The sequence below is a fragment of the Lithobates pipiens genome, unplaced genomic scaffold (genome assembly GCF_037356315.1).
Source record: "Lithobates pipiens isolate NorthernLeopardFrog02 unplaced genomic scaffold, aLitPip1_a1.2 Scaffold_19, whole genome shotgun sequence".
Lineage (NCBI taxonomy): Eukaryota > Metazoa > Chordata > Amphibia > Anura > Ranidae > Lithobates > Lithobates pipiens.
In genome coordinates this window covers 237,124,670-237,142,242 of record NW_027507764.1, presented here as the reverse complement: position 1 = coordinate 237,142,242, position 17,573 = coordinate 237,124,670, and the positions used below count along the sequence as shown (strand labels likewise).

General features: G+C 46.9%; 1 protein-coding gene across 1 annotated transcript in view; it reads right to left on the bottom strand.

The window, feature by feature from the left end:
• ERP44 (endoplasmic reticulum protein 44) overlaps nucleotides 1-17,573 on the bottom strand; it is a 132,379-nt gene that overhangs the window by 84,298 nt on the left and 30,508 nt on the right. The window contains exon 2 of the mRNA XM_077491802.1: nucleotides 8,529-8,601. Coding sequence (XP_077347928.1) covers nucleotides 8,529-8,601 — 73 coding nt within the window. The remainder of the gene's footprint in view (nucleotides 1-8,528; nucleotides 8,602-17,573) is intronic.

Genomic DNA, 17,573 nt, shown 5'->3' with positions numbered 1-17,573 from the left:
AAGCTAGGTCCAGGAACAACCTCACTTGATCACTGCAAATCAGAGGGAGAGCCTCCAACAGCAGTTTAGAGAAGTCTTGACTGAAGAAAAAAAAAGTGCTATCAAAATAGGTCAGTTTTTACAACAGTAAATTTTGAAGGGACATCTATCCTTCCACGATGGCACTAGTAAAACTGAGGCATGCTAATAATCTGAGGTGTTATCTTTGACTAGCCTACAGTTTTTTTTTTTTGTATATCAGTGTCTAATATTCCTGTAGGCAACAGTATAAACAGAAAATGCAAGACTTCTTGTGTCCCTCAATAGATGAGAATTCTCCCCCCCCCCCCCCCCCCAATTTTGCCTTGACATGTCCATGCAACTGCAAAGTAGAGCAGGATTTAAAATGCACAATTTTTATTATACTGTCAGGGGCAAATTACGTTTTTTGTGGGTGGGTAAGTTTCAGCACACCAAAATAGGCGTGCAAACTGTTCCATCGCAAAACTGCAGTGATAATGCACTCCAAAAAAGCAAGAAAGATTTTTCAAAAATGCTAAAACCGTTGCATGCATCTCCAACATCTTTATACAGTCACAGATTTTGGAAGTCATGTAAACTCTTCAAATTTTCAACACTTTTTTGGGAACTTACAAATTCTACTTTAACATACAAATAAGTAAAAAATAGATGACCAAAGTGTTTACTAAACCCACAACAGTAAAATCAGTTTGTATATGCAGCATGGCATGCTTGTAATACTCACCGTGAAACTTAAAGTGGTTCTGCACCTTTAAAAAAAAAAAAAAAAAAAAAATTAAAAGCCAGCAGTTACAAATATTGCAGCTGCTGACTTTTAATAAATTCACACTTACCTGTCCCAGGGTCCAGCGATGTCCACGGCAGATGAGCAAATCGCTTGTCTCTCTGCTGCCCCCCGCCGCCATACTCTGTCAGGGAATCGGGAAGTGAAGCATTGTGGCTTCACTGCCCGGTTCCCTACTGCGCATGCCGCGCTGCACGTCTCTGCTGGTCCCCGCTGTGTCCTGGGAACTGCGTTTCCCAGAACACAACCGGGGGGGGGGGAGGGCATCTGCAGCGGTCTCGTCCCCGGAAGTAGGTGCAGATACCTGGATTATCCAGGTAACTGCAACCCCCCCTGAAAGGTGCCGATTGTGGCACCGGAGGGGGGGAGGGATCAGATGAGCGGAACTTCCACTTCAGGGTGGAGGACCGCTTTAAGGGGTTAATCCTTTGCATTGTGCAAAAAGGCCGTTTTATCCTGTATGCAAAGATCCTCCCCTCCTGCACTGTCTATTTGGGGGAAGGCCAGCTAACTCAGGCAGGGTAGTCGATCTGCAATGCTCACTTGTGTCCTTTATGCTGGAGAGAACATTTGCTTGTTCCCAGAGCTAGCCAGGTCACGCGATATTGACATCACACTCAGCACTGGAGAAGCTGTGCCGTTTATCATGTAACCGTGGTATACAGATCATCCAAAAAGGTATATAGTATCAGTATTTTAATTTAATAATAAGATTTATAAAACGGATGAACTATTTTCATATTACTGGGTTTAGTAACACTAAGTTAACCTGAAAAAATAGGATTTTTGTGTACTCACCGTAAAATCCTTTTCTCTGCAATTCACCGACTGACACAGCTCCTCTTTAGCCATTGGGTTGTTACACCACCTTTAGGACAGGACTAGGCATAACATGTTAACATGTAATGAAAAAAACTCAGAACTTCTGGTTCCGCCCAAGGGGCGGTCCTTTAGGTAACAACCCCTCAGCCTGCCATGCAGCTTCAGTATGGTCAACAAGCAGTATAACGTAAAGAAAAATAGGAGGGGAGGGTGCTGTGTTAGTTGGCGAATTACAGAGAAGGATTTTACGGTGAGTACAACAAAAAATCCTATTTTCTCTTATATTCACCGACTGACAGCGCCTCTTTAGAGATTTGTGACGTCCCCAAGCAGTGCCAAAACAAGGGGTGGGAAAACAGCATAAAACTTCATCCACCATGGAACGTGGGAACTAGTATAAACTTTACAGTGCATTAAAAGTACTGCGTTTTTACCAAAAAAAAAAAACAAAAAAAAAAACCACACAGGGAAAAAAAAAATAAAAAAAGCATGTGCAATTGCATTTATACAGCCGCCTGCAAAACTTTGGGGCCAAAACAGGCATCAGCCGATGCACTGACATCTACCTTGTAGAATTTCGCAAAAATGTGACCAAGTCGCCGCTTTACACACTTGAGCAGACGCTTGATGTTGAAAGGCCAAAGACGTTCCGATTGATCTTGTGGAGTGGCCCCTGACCGGAAAGGGGGGCATCTGCCCCTTCAAGGCGTAGGCCTGTACTACAATCTGTCTGATCCACCTGGAAACGGTGACCAACGAGACCGTCATGCCTTTTTTCGGACCAGCTCTCGAAAACAAACAAGGAGTCTGACTTCCAAAAGGGAGCCGTGGCAGACAGATACACCCTCAGAGCCCGAACCACACCCAGGGAGTGGAGGGCCACCTCCTTAGGATATTTCGGCTTCGGACACAAAAGATGGCAACACAATGTCTTCATTGATGTGAAACGCTGAAACCACCTTCGGCAGAAAAGAAAGGTTGGGGCCGCAGCACCGCCTTATCCTTGTGGATAACCAGATAGGGCGACTTGCAGGACAAGGCCACAGCCACCAGTTCCAAAACACTCCTGGCCGATGTAATGGCCACTAGAAAGACCACTTTCTGGGAAAGAGTCAACAGGGGTATTTCTCTGATATTCTCAAACGGCGGTTTTTGAAGCGCCGATAACACCAGATTCAGATCCCACGGGGGTAACGGTGGACGCACCGGAGGAACTACATGTCGGACCTCCTGAATAAAAGTGCTCCCTAGAGTGAAACGCCAGGAGTCGCTGAAAAAAAAAAAAAAAAAAAAAAAAAAAAAGACAGCCAAAAGCTGATATTTGTCCCTTAATGGTGCTCAAAAGACAATTTCTGGTCTACCCCTTGCTGTAGAAAAAGCAGGATACTGGATATAGAAATGGTGCGCGGACGCCATCCTTTCTCCTCACACATGGATATGTAGGCCTTCCAGGTATGATGATATATCTTCTGAGAAGATTTCCGTGCTCTCAGCATAGTTGGGATCACAGAGTCCAAAAGACCAAAAGTCCAAAAGACCCCCGGTTTCTCAACACCTGGCTCTCAATAGCCATGCCATTAAAACCAGCGATGGTAAAGCAGGATGGAAAATTGGACCTTGAGACAGAAGGTCTTCTCATAACGGCAGCTTACCAGGGATGCTGGGGCCAATCTGAGGCAATTAGAATTACTGGGATCCCCTCGGTCTCCACTCTGCGGAGCAGACGTAACAGCTTTAGCGGAGGAAAGGCGTAGATTCAGCTGGTACTGATCCCACGGAGCCACCAGCGCGTCTGCCGTGGATCTCTTGTCCTAGACACGAATCTCTGCGCCTTTCCGGTTGAGACGGGAGGCCAGAAGATCCATGTCTGGTGTGCCCCACCGCAGGCACAGTAGCCTGAACACCTCCGGATGCAACACCCCTTCTCCTGGGTCCAGCATCTGGCGACTCAGATAGTCCGCCTGTCAGTTCTCCACTCCCGGGATGTAAATGGCCAACAGGGCCGGTACATGTCGCTCTGCCCACCGAAGTATGTAAGCGACCTCCCGTGCGGCGGCCGAGCTTCTTGTTCCTCCTTGATTGATGTATGCCACAGCCATGGCGTTGTCTGACTGGATCCTGATCGGTCGCCCCTGAAGTCTCATCGACCATGTGGAGAGGTACAGCCTGATCGCTCTCAATTCGATCAGATTTATCGGCAACTTAGAATCTTCCGTTGCCCAGAGGCCCTGGGTCGACTGAACTCCCCTTACTCCACCCCAGCCTGGCGTCCATTGTGATCACGGTCCATTTCAGAGGTAGGAATGACTTCCCGGACCGAAGTGGCGGGCACCTCAGCCACCAGAGCAGGGAATCCCTGACCAACTGGCTCACCTGAATCTGCCGATCCAGGGACAACGGAGATTTGTCCCATTTTGTCAAAATCTCCTTCTGCAGGACTCTGGTGTGAAACTGGGCATACGGTATTGCCTCGAAGGAGGCCACCATGAGTCCCAGGACTCGCATGCAGAAGCGTAGCGATGATCACTTGCTGTTCATCAGCAGTTTTACCGCAGCTCTGAGAGTCTGCAGCTTGGATGAAGGGAGAAACACTCTCGATTCCATGGAGTCCAGCAGTAAGCCTTGGTACTCCAAAGCTGAGTCGGTACCAACTTTTTTAGGTTCAACAGCCACCCAAATTCCTGCAGGGTCTGCATGGTGATCGCCACATCCTCCTCTAACTCTGAGGCGGAAGATGCTCTTAAGAGATCGTCTAGGTAATCCATGATCGCGATCCCGCGTTGCCGCAGCAACTCCAAAACAGGAGCCAATACCTTAGTAAAGATTTGGGGGGCTGATGCCAAACCAAAAAGAGAGCCACAAACTGGTAGTGGGCTTCCCCGACTGCATATCGCAGGAACTTCTGATGCTGGTGGCATATGGGTGCAGGTACGCATCCTGGATGTCTGAGAATGACAGGGAGTTCCCCTTGGAGTGCCACGACTACTGAGCGAACCGATTCCATTTGGAACCTCTGCACTTTTACAAAGTAACTGAGGGCTTTTAGATCCAAGATTGTAGTCCAAGACGGAAGGTGTATGTCCAAATAGGTTTGAGTAGAACCCCTGGAAACGTTCCAAGTCCAGAACAGGTAGTATCACCCCACGACTCAGCAGGTCCCTTACCGCCCCCAATAAGGCCTCTCGGCGAGCCGGGAGTACAGGTATGCTGGAGGGGAAGAATCTGTTTTGCGGCCAAGAGAGGAACTCTATCTTGTAGCCGGAGGAAATCAGATCGCAGACCCATTGGTCGGACAGCCGAGAGGTCCACCGGGCTGCAAACTCCCGAAGGCGACCCCCCCCACCCATGTTGCAGGTGGGGCAAAACTTCATGCGGTAGCACTCTTGCTCACAGGCTTGTTAGGTTTGCGGGTCCAGGGATGCTTTGGTACTTCAGAAGTCATCCTGTCGGGCTGGGGATGCTTGGTCGAAGCCCCGGGTGGACCAAAAAAGCAGTTTGTGAGCGGAGAAAGAGGGCCGTTGGCTACGGCATGGCTCCTTAGCATTCTGAGCCTGTGGGAGTAGAGTACTCTTACCACCTGTGGCATTTTTTTTTTCTATAATGTCATCCAAACAGACGGTCGCCAAGGAAGGAAAGATCAGTCAGGGCTTTTTTTGGATGCCCAGTCAGCAGACCAGCATTTTAACCAAATCAGGAGCCTCAGCACCACTGCTGACACCGAAGCCCTGGATAACAGAGGAAGGGTATCCAGGGCCACGTCAAACGTACTTAAGGCCTTGCACTAGTTGGTCTGCTAGTTCCACGCAGACAGGAGAAGCCTGTTGCTCTTCCAATTTGCAGTGCAACAGTTTTGCCTACCCAGTGTCTGCGACACAAGTGCGGATGCAAGTACTGGTCGCATGGTTGACCACACAACCGTAAACAAGGAACGAGCCACTGCTTCGGCCTTCCTGTCCGTGGGGTCCTTAAATGCAGGAGACCCCCTATCGGGATTATGGTTCTTTGTTTAACCTGGATACTGGGGGAGTCCACGACCGGAGGAGCTGACCATTTTTTGAGAAGGCTCGCCTCAAAGGGGCAACGCACCGCCTTGTATTTGGGGACTGAAAAGGTCAGTTGCGGTCGACACCATTACTTGTAAATTAACTTATCAAAATAAGCCAGATACGGGAACACCTTAGGTGAACAGGCTGGCTTACGGGACCCAAAAGGGACCGCTACATCAGCAGAGGGATCTGTTGGCTCCTGAATCTTCAAGGTATCACGCACAGCTGTGATAAGTGCTCCAACAAGTGCTTTGTCGCACACGGACCCAGACGGGGACTCATCCCCACTGTCCAAACGGTCCTGGTCAGCATCATCTGAAACAGAGCAGGGGTCACCAGCCTCAGCAGGGGCCGGGTCTGCGTCAGAGCTCTCCCCAGAGGAGGGGGGGGGGGCACTTTTTAGCACCTTTGCGGCCAGGCACCACCTCCATCTTGGCAACAAACTCATTGAGGACTGCCGACAAAGCGTCCAGAGGCACTGCAGTCGAACCGGTTGCAGTTGCCTGGATTTCGGGGGAAGAAACACCAGTTTCTGAAGCCATGCTGACCCTACCCTGTCTGCCACCTGATGGGGACTTAGGACAGTGATCGTCTCACCCTCCTAACTGCTGCGGGCTGAGAGGCTCTTTCCCGCAGGACTCACCACCCTGACTGGTACTGCGCTGTCCAGCTAGTAGTGCCTGTGTCCCTTGTCAGCTCCCAGGTGCATAGGAGACCACACCGCGCTGTACAGAGCTGCTTCCTATAGCGCTGAACTGATCCATGTCGTGTTCAGGCTCCAAGAAGGTGGCCGCCAAGCGTCCAGTATAAAGGACATAAAATAAGGGAAAATGGCCACCGAGCTACAGGAAAGCATGCAGCTCCTTGAGACTGACCCAAGATGGCTGCCGAACACTGTATACCACGAGGGACAGTGACAGAGAACTGGTGGTGAACAGCGCTGCAGCGATTAACAGGCACAGCCGCCAGACACCCCCCATGGAGAGAAACATACATCAAGGCACAACCAGCATGGTCCCCCCCAGGAAAGCCTCTGCATCTGACACACACCGCTCAGCAGCCTCGTGCAGCATCACCCACGGGGGGGATAGGGACAGGAAGAGAAGATAGTGAGGTGAGGGACCCCCAAATCGACCTCCCAAGGGAATGCCCAGCTGCTCAGCCCCACAGAGGCAGGGAGAGCTTTACTTACCTGTCCTGCAGAGCTGGGAGACATTCTATCACAGATCCACTCTCCGATCAGTACGGGGTGGCTGTTGGCCCGTCACACTGTGATGCAGACATCAGTAGCCTGGTCTTGTGTGCCCCGGAGCATTAAGCTCACTGACCTGGAGCTGAAGTATGTCGTGCCCGACCCAGCGCTTAGCTCTGGTCTGCACACACTCACTGGCTAGGCTGGGGAGACTACATGGCTAAGATAAGATTATCCAGCCTGTCACCCAGCCGGCTGTTGATAGCAGATCACAGGATCTTTAGTCGTGCGCAAAATGCAAAGCTTCTGCAGGAAAAAAAAAAAAAAAAAAAAAAAAAAAAAAACCATGGACCGATGGGCCCACAGGGTTCCTAGATCCTTCTCCTTCACTAGGCAAAATAAAACTGAAGCTACATGGCAGGCTGAGGGGTTGTTACCCAAGGGACCGCCCCTATTATGGAACTAGAAGTTCTGAGTTTTTTTCATTACATGTTATGCCTAATCCTCTCCTAAAGGTGGCGTAACAACCCAATGGCTAAAGAGAGGAGCTGTGTCAGTCTGCGAATATAAGAGAAGTATAATCAGTTATAAGTATATCATAATGAAACTGCAGTATTGGCACATATGTTAATAGAAAGATTTAACATTTTAGCAACTTTACATATAAAAATATACATTAAACAAGCCTGCATAAATGTTCTTACAATCTAAGACTTCACCTTCTATTGCAGCCATGCATACAGCGGAAATATCAGCTATACAGTATAGGTCAACAGGAAGTTCCTAAAGAGAGCAATGTATGGATTTAGCTATAGTGAGCCTTTTTCCTCTTTCTTTGGATTATTATGCTCTTGAAAATAGAGGACCCTGGATCCTTTTGAGCTTCTGTGACAATATAGGTCCATCTGCCTACAAGTAGTGTTTTGGAGGCTGTTATGGTTGGAGTCGCTGCTTGTCATCCCTAAAGAAAAAGGCCCTGGCTAGGTATTAGCCTTAAGCAATCCAGCTTGTGATAGCTGCTAAGCGTGCACTTTATGTGGTGGCGGATACACTTTGAATGTTGGTGTGAATTTGTCATCTGCGCAAGGAGGACTCCAAATACTTGGTGTTCATCTATTGCCTATCAGCAGTACTTCGAAGAACATATTTGTTCATGTTGCTGACCTATTTCTTGGGACGCAACAACCCTTAAGCTGCTTTCACACTGGAGGAGCTTTACAGGCGCTATTGCACTTTCACACTGGTGCATTGCGCTTGCAGGACAGTAATAAAAAGTCCTGCAAGCAGTATCTTTGCAGCGCTGTATGAGCGGTGCACACACCACTGCTTTGCGGGCAGTTTTAACCCTTTTTCGGGAGTTAGCGGGGGTTAAAAGTGCCCCGCTAGCAGCCGAAAAGCGCCGCTTTACCACCGACACCCCCATGTGAAAGCAGCCCAAGTGTTGACTCCCATTTGGTTATATATTTCACTATTGTCACAATTTGTCACTTATTAGATTTGTTTAAAGAGCGCAGCTCTCATTTTATTCTCTATTTTTGTGTTCATCTCACCTTAAAGCTACTGCAGGTTTCAGGGTTTATATGACACAGCGCAATTTTTTTTACACATATGCAGCTATAAAGGGTTATGCGAGGGATTTTATGTTGAGTAGAGAATCACTTACCTAAAATATCATCTATGTTGTTACTTTCTAGATTTACTATTTCACCTTTTAGTGGCATGCAAGCCCATGTTGCCTGTGGACAGTAAACAAAAAAAAAAAAAAAATACACATCAAAAAAGAAAAATCTTAAATTAGTTCATAATTACACTTATACAAAAAAAAAAATATATATATATATATATATCACAACAATCATAAAGCCCATATGAATTAAAATTGTGGCTTGCATTTTTATGGAATACAACTTAAGTACTAAATGCAATGCATGGTAACTGATAACCAACCAGAATTCACTAAAGGCAAATGAATAATAGGATTTTTTCCATCATACTTACCTGTAAAATCATTGAGTACATCATGGGACACAGAGTGAGGCTATTATTCCTTACTTACTGGCTTATACTTCATCTCCAGGTGAATTGACTCTTGTAGACCAAAAGTTTTTAGAAAGGAAGTGATTTCCTATATAAACCCTCCCATATAGGAAGTACTTCAGTTTTGTAGCAAACACTATCCTCAAAAAGAGGAGGGGCCTCCATGATGTACTCAAAGTAAAGTATTTTACAGGTAAGTATGATGAAAAAAAATCCTATTTTTCTTTAGCATACATCACGGGACAGAGTAAGGCTATTTCTTACTTACTGGGACGTCCCAGAGCAATAGCCTTGAGGGGAGGGAGACAGCCTGACAAAACAATAGCCATCAGACCTATAGGGCACGCCTGCAGTTCACTGCGGCCGAAAGCTGAATCCTCAGCTGTTCGAACATCCACTTGATGAAATTTTGTGAACATATGCACTGAAAACCAGGTGGCAGCCTACAAATCTGAGCCACAGATCCCTCATCCCTGGTAGAATGAGCTCTCATCCTAAAAAGGGTGGAACCCTACGTTTCAGACCAAAGGCTTGAATGACCAACCGGCAGCCCCATTTGGCAATGGAAGCTGACTGCCCCTTCCTGGGTCCTTCTGGGGGGGGGGGGGGGGGGTGTTTAGTGGAGTCGGATACTCAGATCTCTGCAGATCTAGACAAAAACTCTGCTCGCATTGCACTGCATCCAAGGAGTGCAGTTGTGAGAGAAAAGAAGGCAAAACAATGTCCTGATTCAAATGAAAGGCCGACACCACCTTAGGCAAAAAGGATGGAACAGGTCATAACGACTGTCGTGGTGAAGGGTCAGGTATGGTTCACTGCACAAAAGGGCTGTCAACTCAGCCACCCTTCTAGCCGAGGTAATGGCCATCAGGAAGGCTAGCTTGCTAATGGAACGCGTCCTCGATAAGCTCAAATGTTTGTTTCTGTAACAGATAGTACCAGGTTTAAGCCCCAAGGGCACATAGGTCACCTAATGGGGGAAAGCAAACAAGTTACCCCCTGCATAGAGGTTCGGATCAGTGAATGGGAGGCTAAGGGCCTTTGGAAGAAGAATACTGACAAGGCTGAAATCTGACCCCTGATTGGCTTAGAGTGCAATCTGATTTCCACAGCCGACTGTAGAAAAGAGAATTCTCCCAATCACATATTTCCAAGGATGCCATTTTCTGGCTTCACACCAATACAAAGTCTTTCAGACCTTATAATAGGTTTTCCTAATGACCGTTTTTCTGTCATTCCCTAGGGTAGACCGCGTGGAAGCTTCCATGGACCGTCTGTTGCCAATCTCACGATTTCTAGGAACCAGGGCCTTCTGGGCCAGACTGGTGCCACTAGGATGACTGGATCACCCTCTCCCCGAATCCTGCGCAACAAATGTGGAAGGAGAGGGATCGGGGGGGAAAGCATAAACCAGGGAGAACTGGTTCTATGGAACTACTAGGGCATATGCTCCAATTGGCAGGGGATCCCTTGTTCGGGACATAGCCTGTTGGTGAACCTGATGTCAATAGATCGACCGCTGGCAGATTTTCCCAAAAACACTTTCGGGTGTAGGGACCATTCTCCCAGGCAGATCTGCTGGTGGCTGAGATAGTCTGCCTTCCAGTTCTCTACTCCCAGGATATGGACCGCCGATAGTCCCTCTGCCCAGGTTAATATGTGGTTCACCATCTCCTGAGTTGAACGGTTCCTGATACCACCCTGGTGGTTGATATAGGCCACTGCAGTGGCATTGTCGGACTGAACCCTGACAGGGCAGTCCTGAAGCTCAACTGTCCAGGAGCGTAGGACAAGACATACCGCCCGTAACGCCAGGATGTTGATGGGCAGGCTCTGCCTTTGACCATCTCCCGAGCTGCAAGCCCCTCTAGGGTCGCGCCCCAGCCCGAGACCCCAGCGTCTGGTCATTACTCTCCAAGACACCGGGAGGAAGGATCTTCTCTTTTGCAGAGAGATAAGGACATGGGGTAATCCAGGGCTTGTGTTCTCTTGTTCAAAGACGACAACAGGTCTTGTTGTACAGGCCTGGAATTGAATGTAGAGAACTGCCATGAAGGAGGACAACACCATCCTTCCCAGAAGACTCATACAGAGCCGAATGGAGGGTTGCCTGGTGCCCTCTTGACGCACCTGATCCCTCAGGGCACAGATCTTTGTGGGTGGCAGAAATACCTTTGCCTGGACTGTATCCAAGATCAGACCTAGATACTTGAGACTCTGAGCTGGTCTCAAGGCTGACTTCACTATTTATGACCCAGGCAAGGTTTTCTAAGTACCACAATGTGCAGGCTACTCTGTGTTCCAGGGCCTGTAGTGAGTGATCACTGAGCAGGAGGTCATCCAAGGGCCCTTAAAAGACCCAGTATATATATGCTAGGATCTTTGTAAACACCAGGTAGGTGCTGTGGCTAGCCCAAAGGGCAGCGCCACAAACTGGAAATGATCTTCCTGTACTGCAAAATCGCAGGAACCTCTAATCAGGCTGAGAAGTCTATACACGTCCTGGATATCGATGGAGGCAAAAGAAGTCTCCCATATGGAGCGAGTCTACTACCGAGCGGACTGACTCCATCCTGAAGGCTTGGAACAAATGTTGGTTCAGGGATCTTAGGTCCAAGTTTGGCCCCATGTCCCCATTTGGTTTTAGAACTGTGAACAGGTTTGAATAAAACCCTGTGCCCCTTTCGGACACTGGAACTAGTGCTTAAATCAAGAAGTTTTTTTGGAGGATCCACAGGAACGTTGGCTCTTAAAACCCTCTGAGGAGGAAACCTCCGTAATTCCAACTTGTAACCGTGGTATATTGTTGCGGTGACCCACTCGTCCTGCACCACTGTTCTCCAAATTTCCGCAAATTGGAGCAGCCTTTCCTCACCCAATGGAGGGGGGGGGGGCATCCCCTCAAAAAGGAGGGCTTGGTGTCAGGTTTAGAAGAGTTCTGGACAAAGGTTTTTTTTCTGGCACTGTGGCTTGCCCCTGGATCTATCGCTCTGTTGGCGGCAGAACTGCCTTGTTGCTGAAATACCTGAGGAAGTCCAAGGTTTTAAACGAGGGATGACTAGTCCTCTTTACAGGAAGTAAAGAACTCTTTCCTGCGGAAATATTTTGGATGTACTTGTCCAGATCATAACCAAACAAATGTTTCCCATGGAAAGGGATAACTTCTTAGCCCCTATACACACGGTCGGAGATTCTGCCAACCAAATCCGTCGGATTTTGTCCGTCAGATTTAGTCTGACGGATTGTGTCCGAAACTGTTGCATACACACGGTCGGACTAAGTTGTCGAAAAATCCGATCTTTCAAAACGTGATGACGTAATTTCGTTACGATGGGACTACATTCAGGCTAGTAACCAATAGCTTTGATGTAGGAATTTGATCTGAGCATGCATGGCACTTGGTCAGATCAAAATTCGCTACACATGATCAGAGTATGTCCGATCGAACCAGTTGGTCGGGAAATATTTCCAACATGTTGGAAAATTGGGTCCGATGGAATCAGTCCGATGCATACCACACACAGTCGGATTATCCGAATACACGGTCCGATAGGACACATTCCGACGGATTCTCCGACCGAGTGTACAAGGCTTTACAGTGAAGCTCGGCTGACCAGTTCTTAAGCCACACAAGTCTGCGCATGTGTACAGACAGGAGAGTGTGACGAAAGACTTGCTGTATAGAATCCTTTAAGGCATCTACAGCAAAACAGCGCTCAAGGAATAACCGCCCTATGTTCAGCAAGATCATCCTCCTGGTAAGGCCTATCAGGCCGTCTGACCTGATTCTTTAAAGAACTGGCAGACTCCAACTGCTGCAACAGCTGGCTGAATAGATGAACTAGCCAAAGAGAAGAAAGACTTTATTAAAATGACTAGTTTCTTGTCAACATGGTCTTTCAAGCCCTGAGCATTATCCACTGGACAAGTGAAGTTCTTTTTATTTAGGGAAGAGAATGCCACATCTACAGCTGGCATGCTCCATTTCTTAAAAAGAGTTTTCCTCCATGGGATATAGAAAAAGGAAAACCTCTTAGGAGGAACAAAAATCCTGTCAGGATGTTCCCAATCAGCATAAAATGCCTGTTCCAACAGCTGGTGCAAGGGGGAAGCCTGTGCAGCCCGAGTAGGCTTCAGGGACCCCAAATGAACAAGGAAGGTTCAAACCTCTGCAGGAGGTAACCTAAAGGGAGAACGAACCATTCCGGTAAGAGTCTGGGCCAGATGATGTCCAGTTGGTATCAGCCTCTCAGTCACAGAGGCTTTTGAGCCAGATTGCCCAGAAGCAGACTCATCTGCCAGGCCCTCCACAGAATCCTTGAAATTTAGTCCTCCCCCATCCTCAACCCATTCCTGCTCCAAATTAAGAGGCTCAGGGGAGGGGGATCTGTCACTCTTATTGATTCCTGCGGAATGGAGGCAATCATGCCAGCAATCCTGTGCTCTAACCCAGCTAGGGCTGAGCACAGTTCATCCTTGATGATAAATGCTGAAGCAGCAGCGTTGAGTGTAGGCACAATACCAGACAGGTCTCTCACGGGATATAACACCAGGGTTTCGACTAGGTGCCTCAGGAGCTACTGACGACAAAGGTGTGCCCTTTCCTGTAGAGTTAGCCCCCCTCCTCTTTTTTTAAAGATATTGCAAGTCACAAAAAGGGAATGCCTGGGTTTAGTATTTTACCTCAGAAGAGACCCTTTAATAGGGTTCACCAAGCCCCTATGCAACAATCCTAAGCTCAGCTCTTTAGCCTGGCAAACACCTGGTGACTCATGTGACCCTGGTAAGGAGAAATGTACTGCTGAAGCAAAAGGTTTTCAGACCTGCTTATGTGTGCTGACATGGTCCCATGTATGTGCACGCAACTAAATTTTCATGCTCGGACCATCCACAAAAGACAATAGAGAAGAAAGCTTACTCTTACAGTCGGCCCAAAACTATCCCCTGCAGTCACCGCTACACAGGTGTCAAGCCTTAGATTGATAGATTGATTGTTACACACATGGGGCACCCCACAATAAGTAAATATGGGGGGAGGGTTCACTTACCCGTCCAGGCACAGGGCAACCTTAGAAACCAAGAACCCAACTCTTCACCCATCACGGTGGGTTCCTGTCACTTGAGGACCTTCAAGGACTGGGTACCCTTTTCATGGTTTAGGGTCCACTCCATTGGACCTGTACTGCACCCTGCAGGAATGCCTTAGCTCAGTGGTGTCCAGGATTCCCTGTGCAGGGTCCAGCACCCGGAGGTCGCATTACAGGCAAAACTTTGCAGGATCCAAGCATCTTCTTTGTGAGGCTCAGGTACCATCTATCTTGGCATATAAGCTTGTTTCAAATAGATTTGATTGGTTAATCCCTTGATTCATCTTAGAACCACGCTGGGACTTCAAGACTTGGAGCTCAAACAAACATGCCCAGCCACCTTGCAGACACTGGTAAAAAAACAAAAAACAAAACTGAAGTACTTCCTGTATAGGAGGGGTTATATAGGGGACCACTTTCGGTCTAAAGACCTTTGGTCTATCAGTGTCAATTCACCTGAAGATGAAGTATAACCCAGTAAGGAATAATAGCCTCACTCTGTGTCCCGTGATGTATGATAAAGTTTTTTTTATATACTTTGCATTATGATTATATGACCCTGACTAAATTACTGTATGTGAATATCTCTGGGCATTCTTATTAGAAAGGCAGGGCAACACCAATGCTGGAGGTGCTAAGGTGGTTACTCTTTGGACTACCCACAGCCAGTTGGGAGGAAATCAAGTAATGCTGTCCCTAACCTCTTACAGCTCTAAAATATAGTCAGTCACTGCAATGGATAGGAATTAACGTAATCAGGAATGCTACCTGATAAAACTGTCAGTGAAAACACTGTGGAGAAATGAATCTTTAGAGGAACTTAAATCATTTTTTTGATGTATGCAGAATCTATGCAGCCTGACAACTTTCTAATGTAAAAAAGCACCTAGGAGAATTATCAATTCTGTTGCACAGCAAGGTAATAACAGGAGTGGTGAAACAAAGCATGCTACAGATTTACTACAAGGTTACAGCCTTAGAAATACTAAAATCTCAAATTGTCTGAAAGTGTACCAAAACTGTGGAACATAACTAAAATTTATGAAAAAGCAGCTAGCCCGCACAAAGCGCAACAGGGCAGTGTGAAGCCACCCTTTGAGAAGCATTGTTATAAAAATTACATTGTTGCACCTTGTGAACTGGCTGAAGCCTTGAAGCATGGCAAAAACCAAATCAATACTTACCGAAACATTAAATAAAAGGAGACACTTGACCAAAAAAAAAAAAAAAAAAAAAAACAATCACGATTTCTATATGGCTTCCGAAAGTATTTTTAAAAGCGAATGCAGTTTAACTACTTCCCGCCCAGCCTATAACAGATTGACATCTGGGAAGTGGTTCTGTTATCCTGACTGGGCATCATATGACGTCCAGCAGGATAACATGCCGGTGCGTGCAGCACGGCGATTGCGAGTGCGGCATGTCAGTTTGACACGCCGAATCTCCGATCGTGATAAGGAGCCTCTGACAGAGGCTTCTTACCACCCGATCAGCTGTGACCAATCACAGCTGATCATTGCGTGAACCAGGAAGCGACAGTAAACTGCATTCCTGGGATGGCGGTGGCTCTCCCAGTTGGGGGGGGGGGGTGTCTGTGCTGATAATCAGCACACTGATTATCAGAATAGCCCCCATTAAATGTACCCTTAAGCTGCCAATCGGTGCCCAATCAGTGCCCCACCATAAACCCCTGCCAGTGCCCAATAAAGTACCAGTGCCCACCACAGTGCCAGTGCCCATCATTAACACCTGTCAATACCTGCCCAATCAGTGCCCATCAGTGAAGGAGAAAACTTAATTTTATAACAGAAAAAAAGTCTGTCTTTTTTAGTTTGTTTAGCAAACATAACCGCAGAGGTGATCAAATACCACCAAAAGTAAACTATTTGTGTGAAGAAAATTATAAATATTTAGTTTGGGTCATTTGCGCAATTGTCATTTAAAGTGTGACAGCACTGAAAGCTCAAAATTGTCCTGGCAGGAAGGGGCGAAAGTGCCTGGTATTGAAGTGGTTAAATAAGTAGTGAAAGAGGCTGCAAATTTCTTCCAGCATTACATAAACTAAGGAATCCCCCATCCAAACAGATTACAGGCATGGGTTCACCGCTAAAATATCTATGTATCTATATTATCAAGTCTACCTAATGCTAACCCGCACCATTATTGTAATACTAACCTTTCCAAATGTAACATTAAAGTGGAGCTCCACCCAAAAGGGGAAGTTCCGCTTTAAGCACTCCTCAGCCCTCCCCTGCCACATTACATTTGGCATGAATTTGTTTTTTTGGGGGGGGGGGGGGGGCAGGGGGTTCGTTTTGATAGGTACCTGCTCCCACCGCTCAGATCACCTAGGTTTTCCTCTTGCTGCGCTTCATTTCAGTGAAAGTCCAGGGGGCAATTTTAAATATATCTGTGTTCTTGCACAGAAGTCTACTGAAATCGCCCCCGAAGTTGCAAAAAGGTAGTGCAGGTACTACTTCTGGAAATTGATGTGGTGCCGCAAATTCGGTGTCGCACCAACTGGGTTAGTGCCACTGCCGGCAATAGGCTGTGATTTGACATATCAAATCGCACCAATGTGAACGGGGGCTTATTGTCCAAGCCTAATTGAACAAGCTGAAGTTAGACGTTGATTGTATAGCTGCATGAGATTCTTTGTGCACCAATTTTAGTAAATTCCCCCCCAAAAGCTTATTATAAATCCCCAAAGCTGGCTTTACAAAGAAGTGTGTATTAATGTGTGGTATGCCACAAATTAGGTGCATTGCATTAAGGCAGTAAATTAGTATAAATGGGCGTCTAATGCACCAAAAAAGGGGAGTGTGCCATTTTTGTGTGCACAACGAAGACTACGGCGTTACCCTGTGGTATGGTAAACTGCAATCCAGGTGCGTTGTAAGGTGTGATTAGTCTGCCACATGTTACTGCAGAGCATCAGAGAGAACCCAGCCTAATATGTGTCCAGGGAACCCCCCAATCCCAGAATAGAAGCCTCAACTTGTGCACCCACTTTGGAGTCATACCGTGTCCCAGCTGTCCCACTATTCATCAGTGACTCAGAAGCCACTAATACAACAGTGGAATGCAACCAGCAGCTATGAAATAAAAGCAATGCCCAGTACCACACAATTACAATGACCTGCATACTGTGATTCTAGCTAAAATTAAAAATGGCGACTTCTTAGTCATCTAACATTATACTGTTAACACAGCAACTGTACTGAAATCAGAAACTTTACTCAGAGATTTGTATAATGCTCCACACATACACCTCTATACAGAATTAGGAGTGATGTTCCTAAATTCTATGCTGTGCGATAACTTCTCCCTCGGTCTTCTGCCCCACAATTCACATGTCCCCCGGTTGAGATTTTCACGGGATTCCATGTGTCGTGCACAGGGCAGCCCATTTATTTGAATAGGTTGCTTTATGTGCTGTCATCACCACAAAGACCATCTTGGCAAAAATTGTGTTGCATTTGGGGTGCCATTACAGGGGGGAAAAAAATAAATAAAATAAAAAAAATAAAAAATAAAAAAGCGGTGGCAAAAGAAGCTCAGGGACTAAAAATTTTGACCCCAAG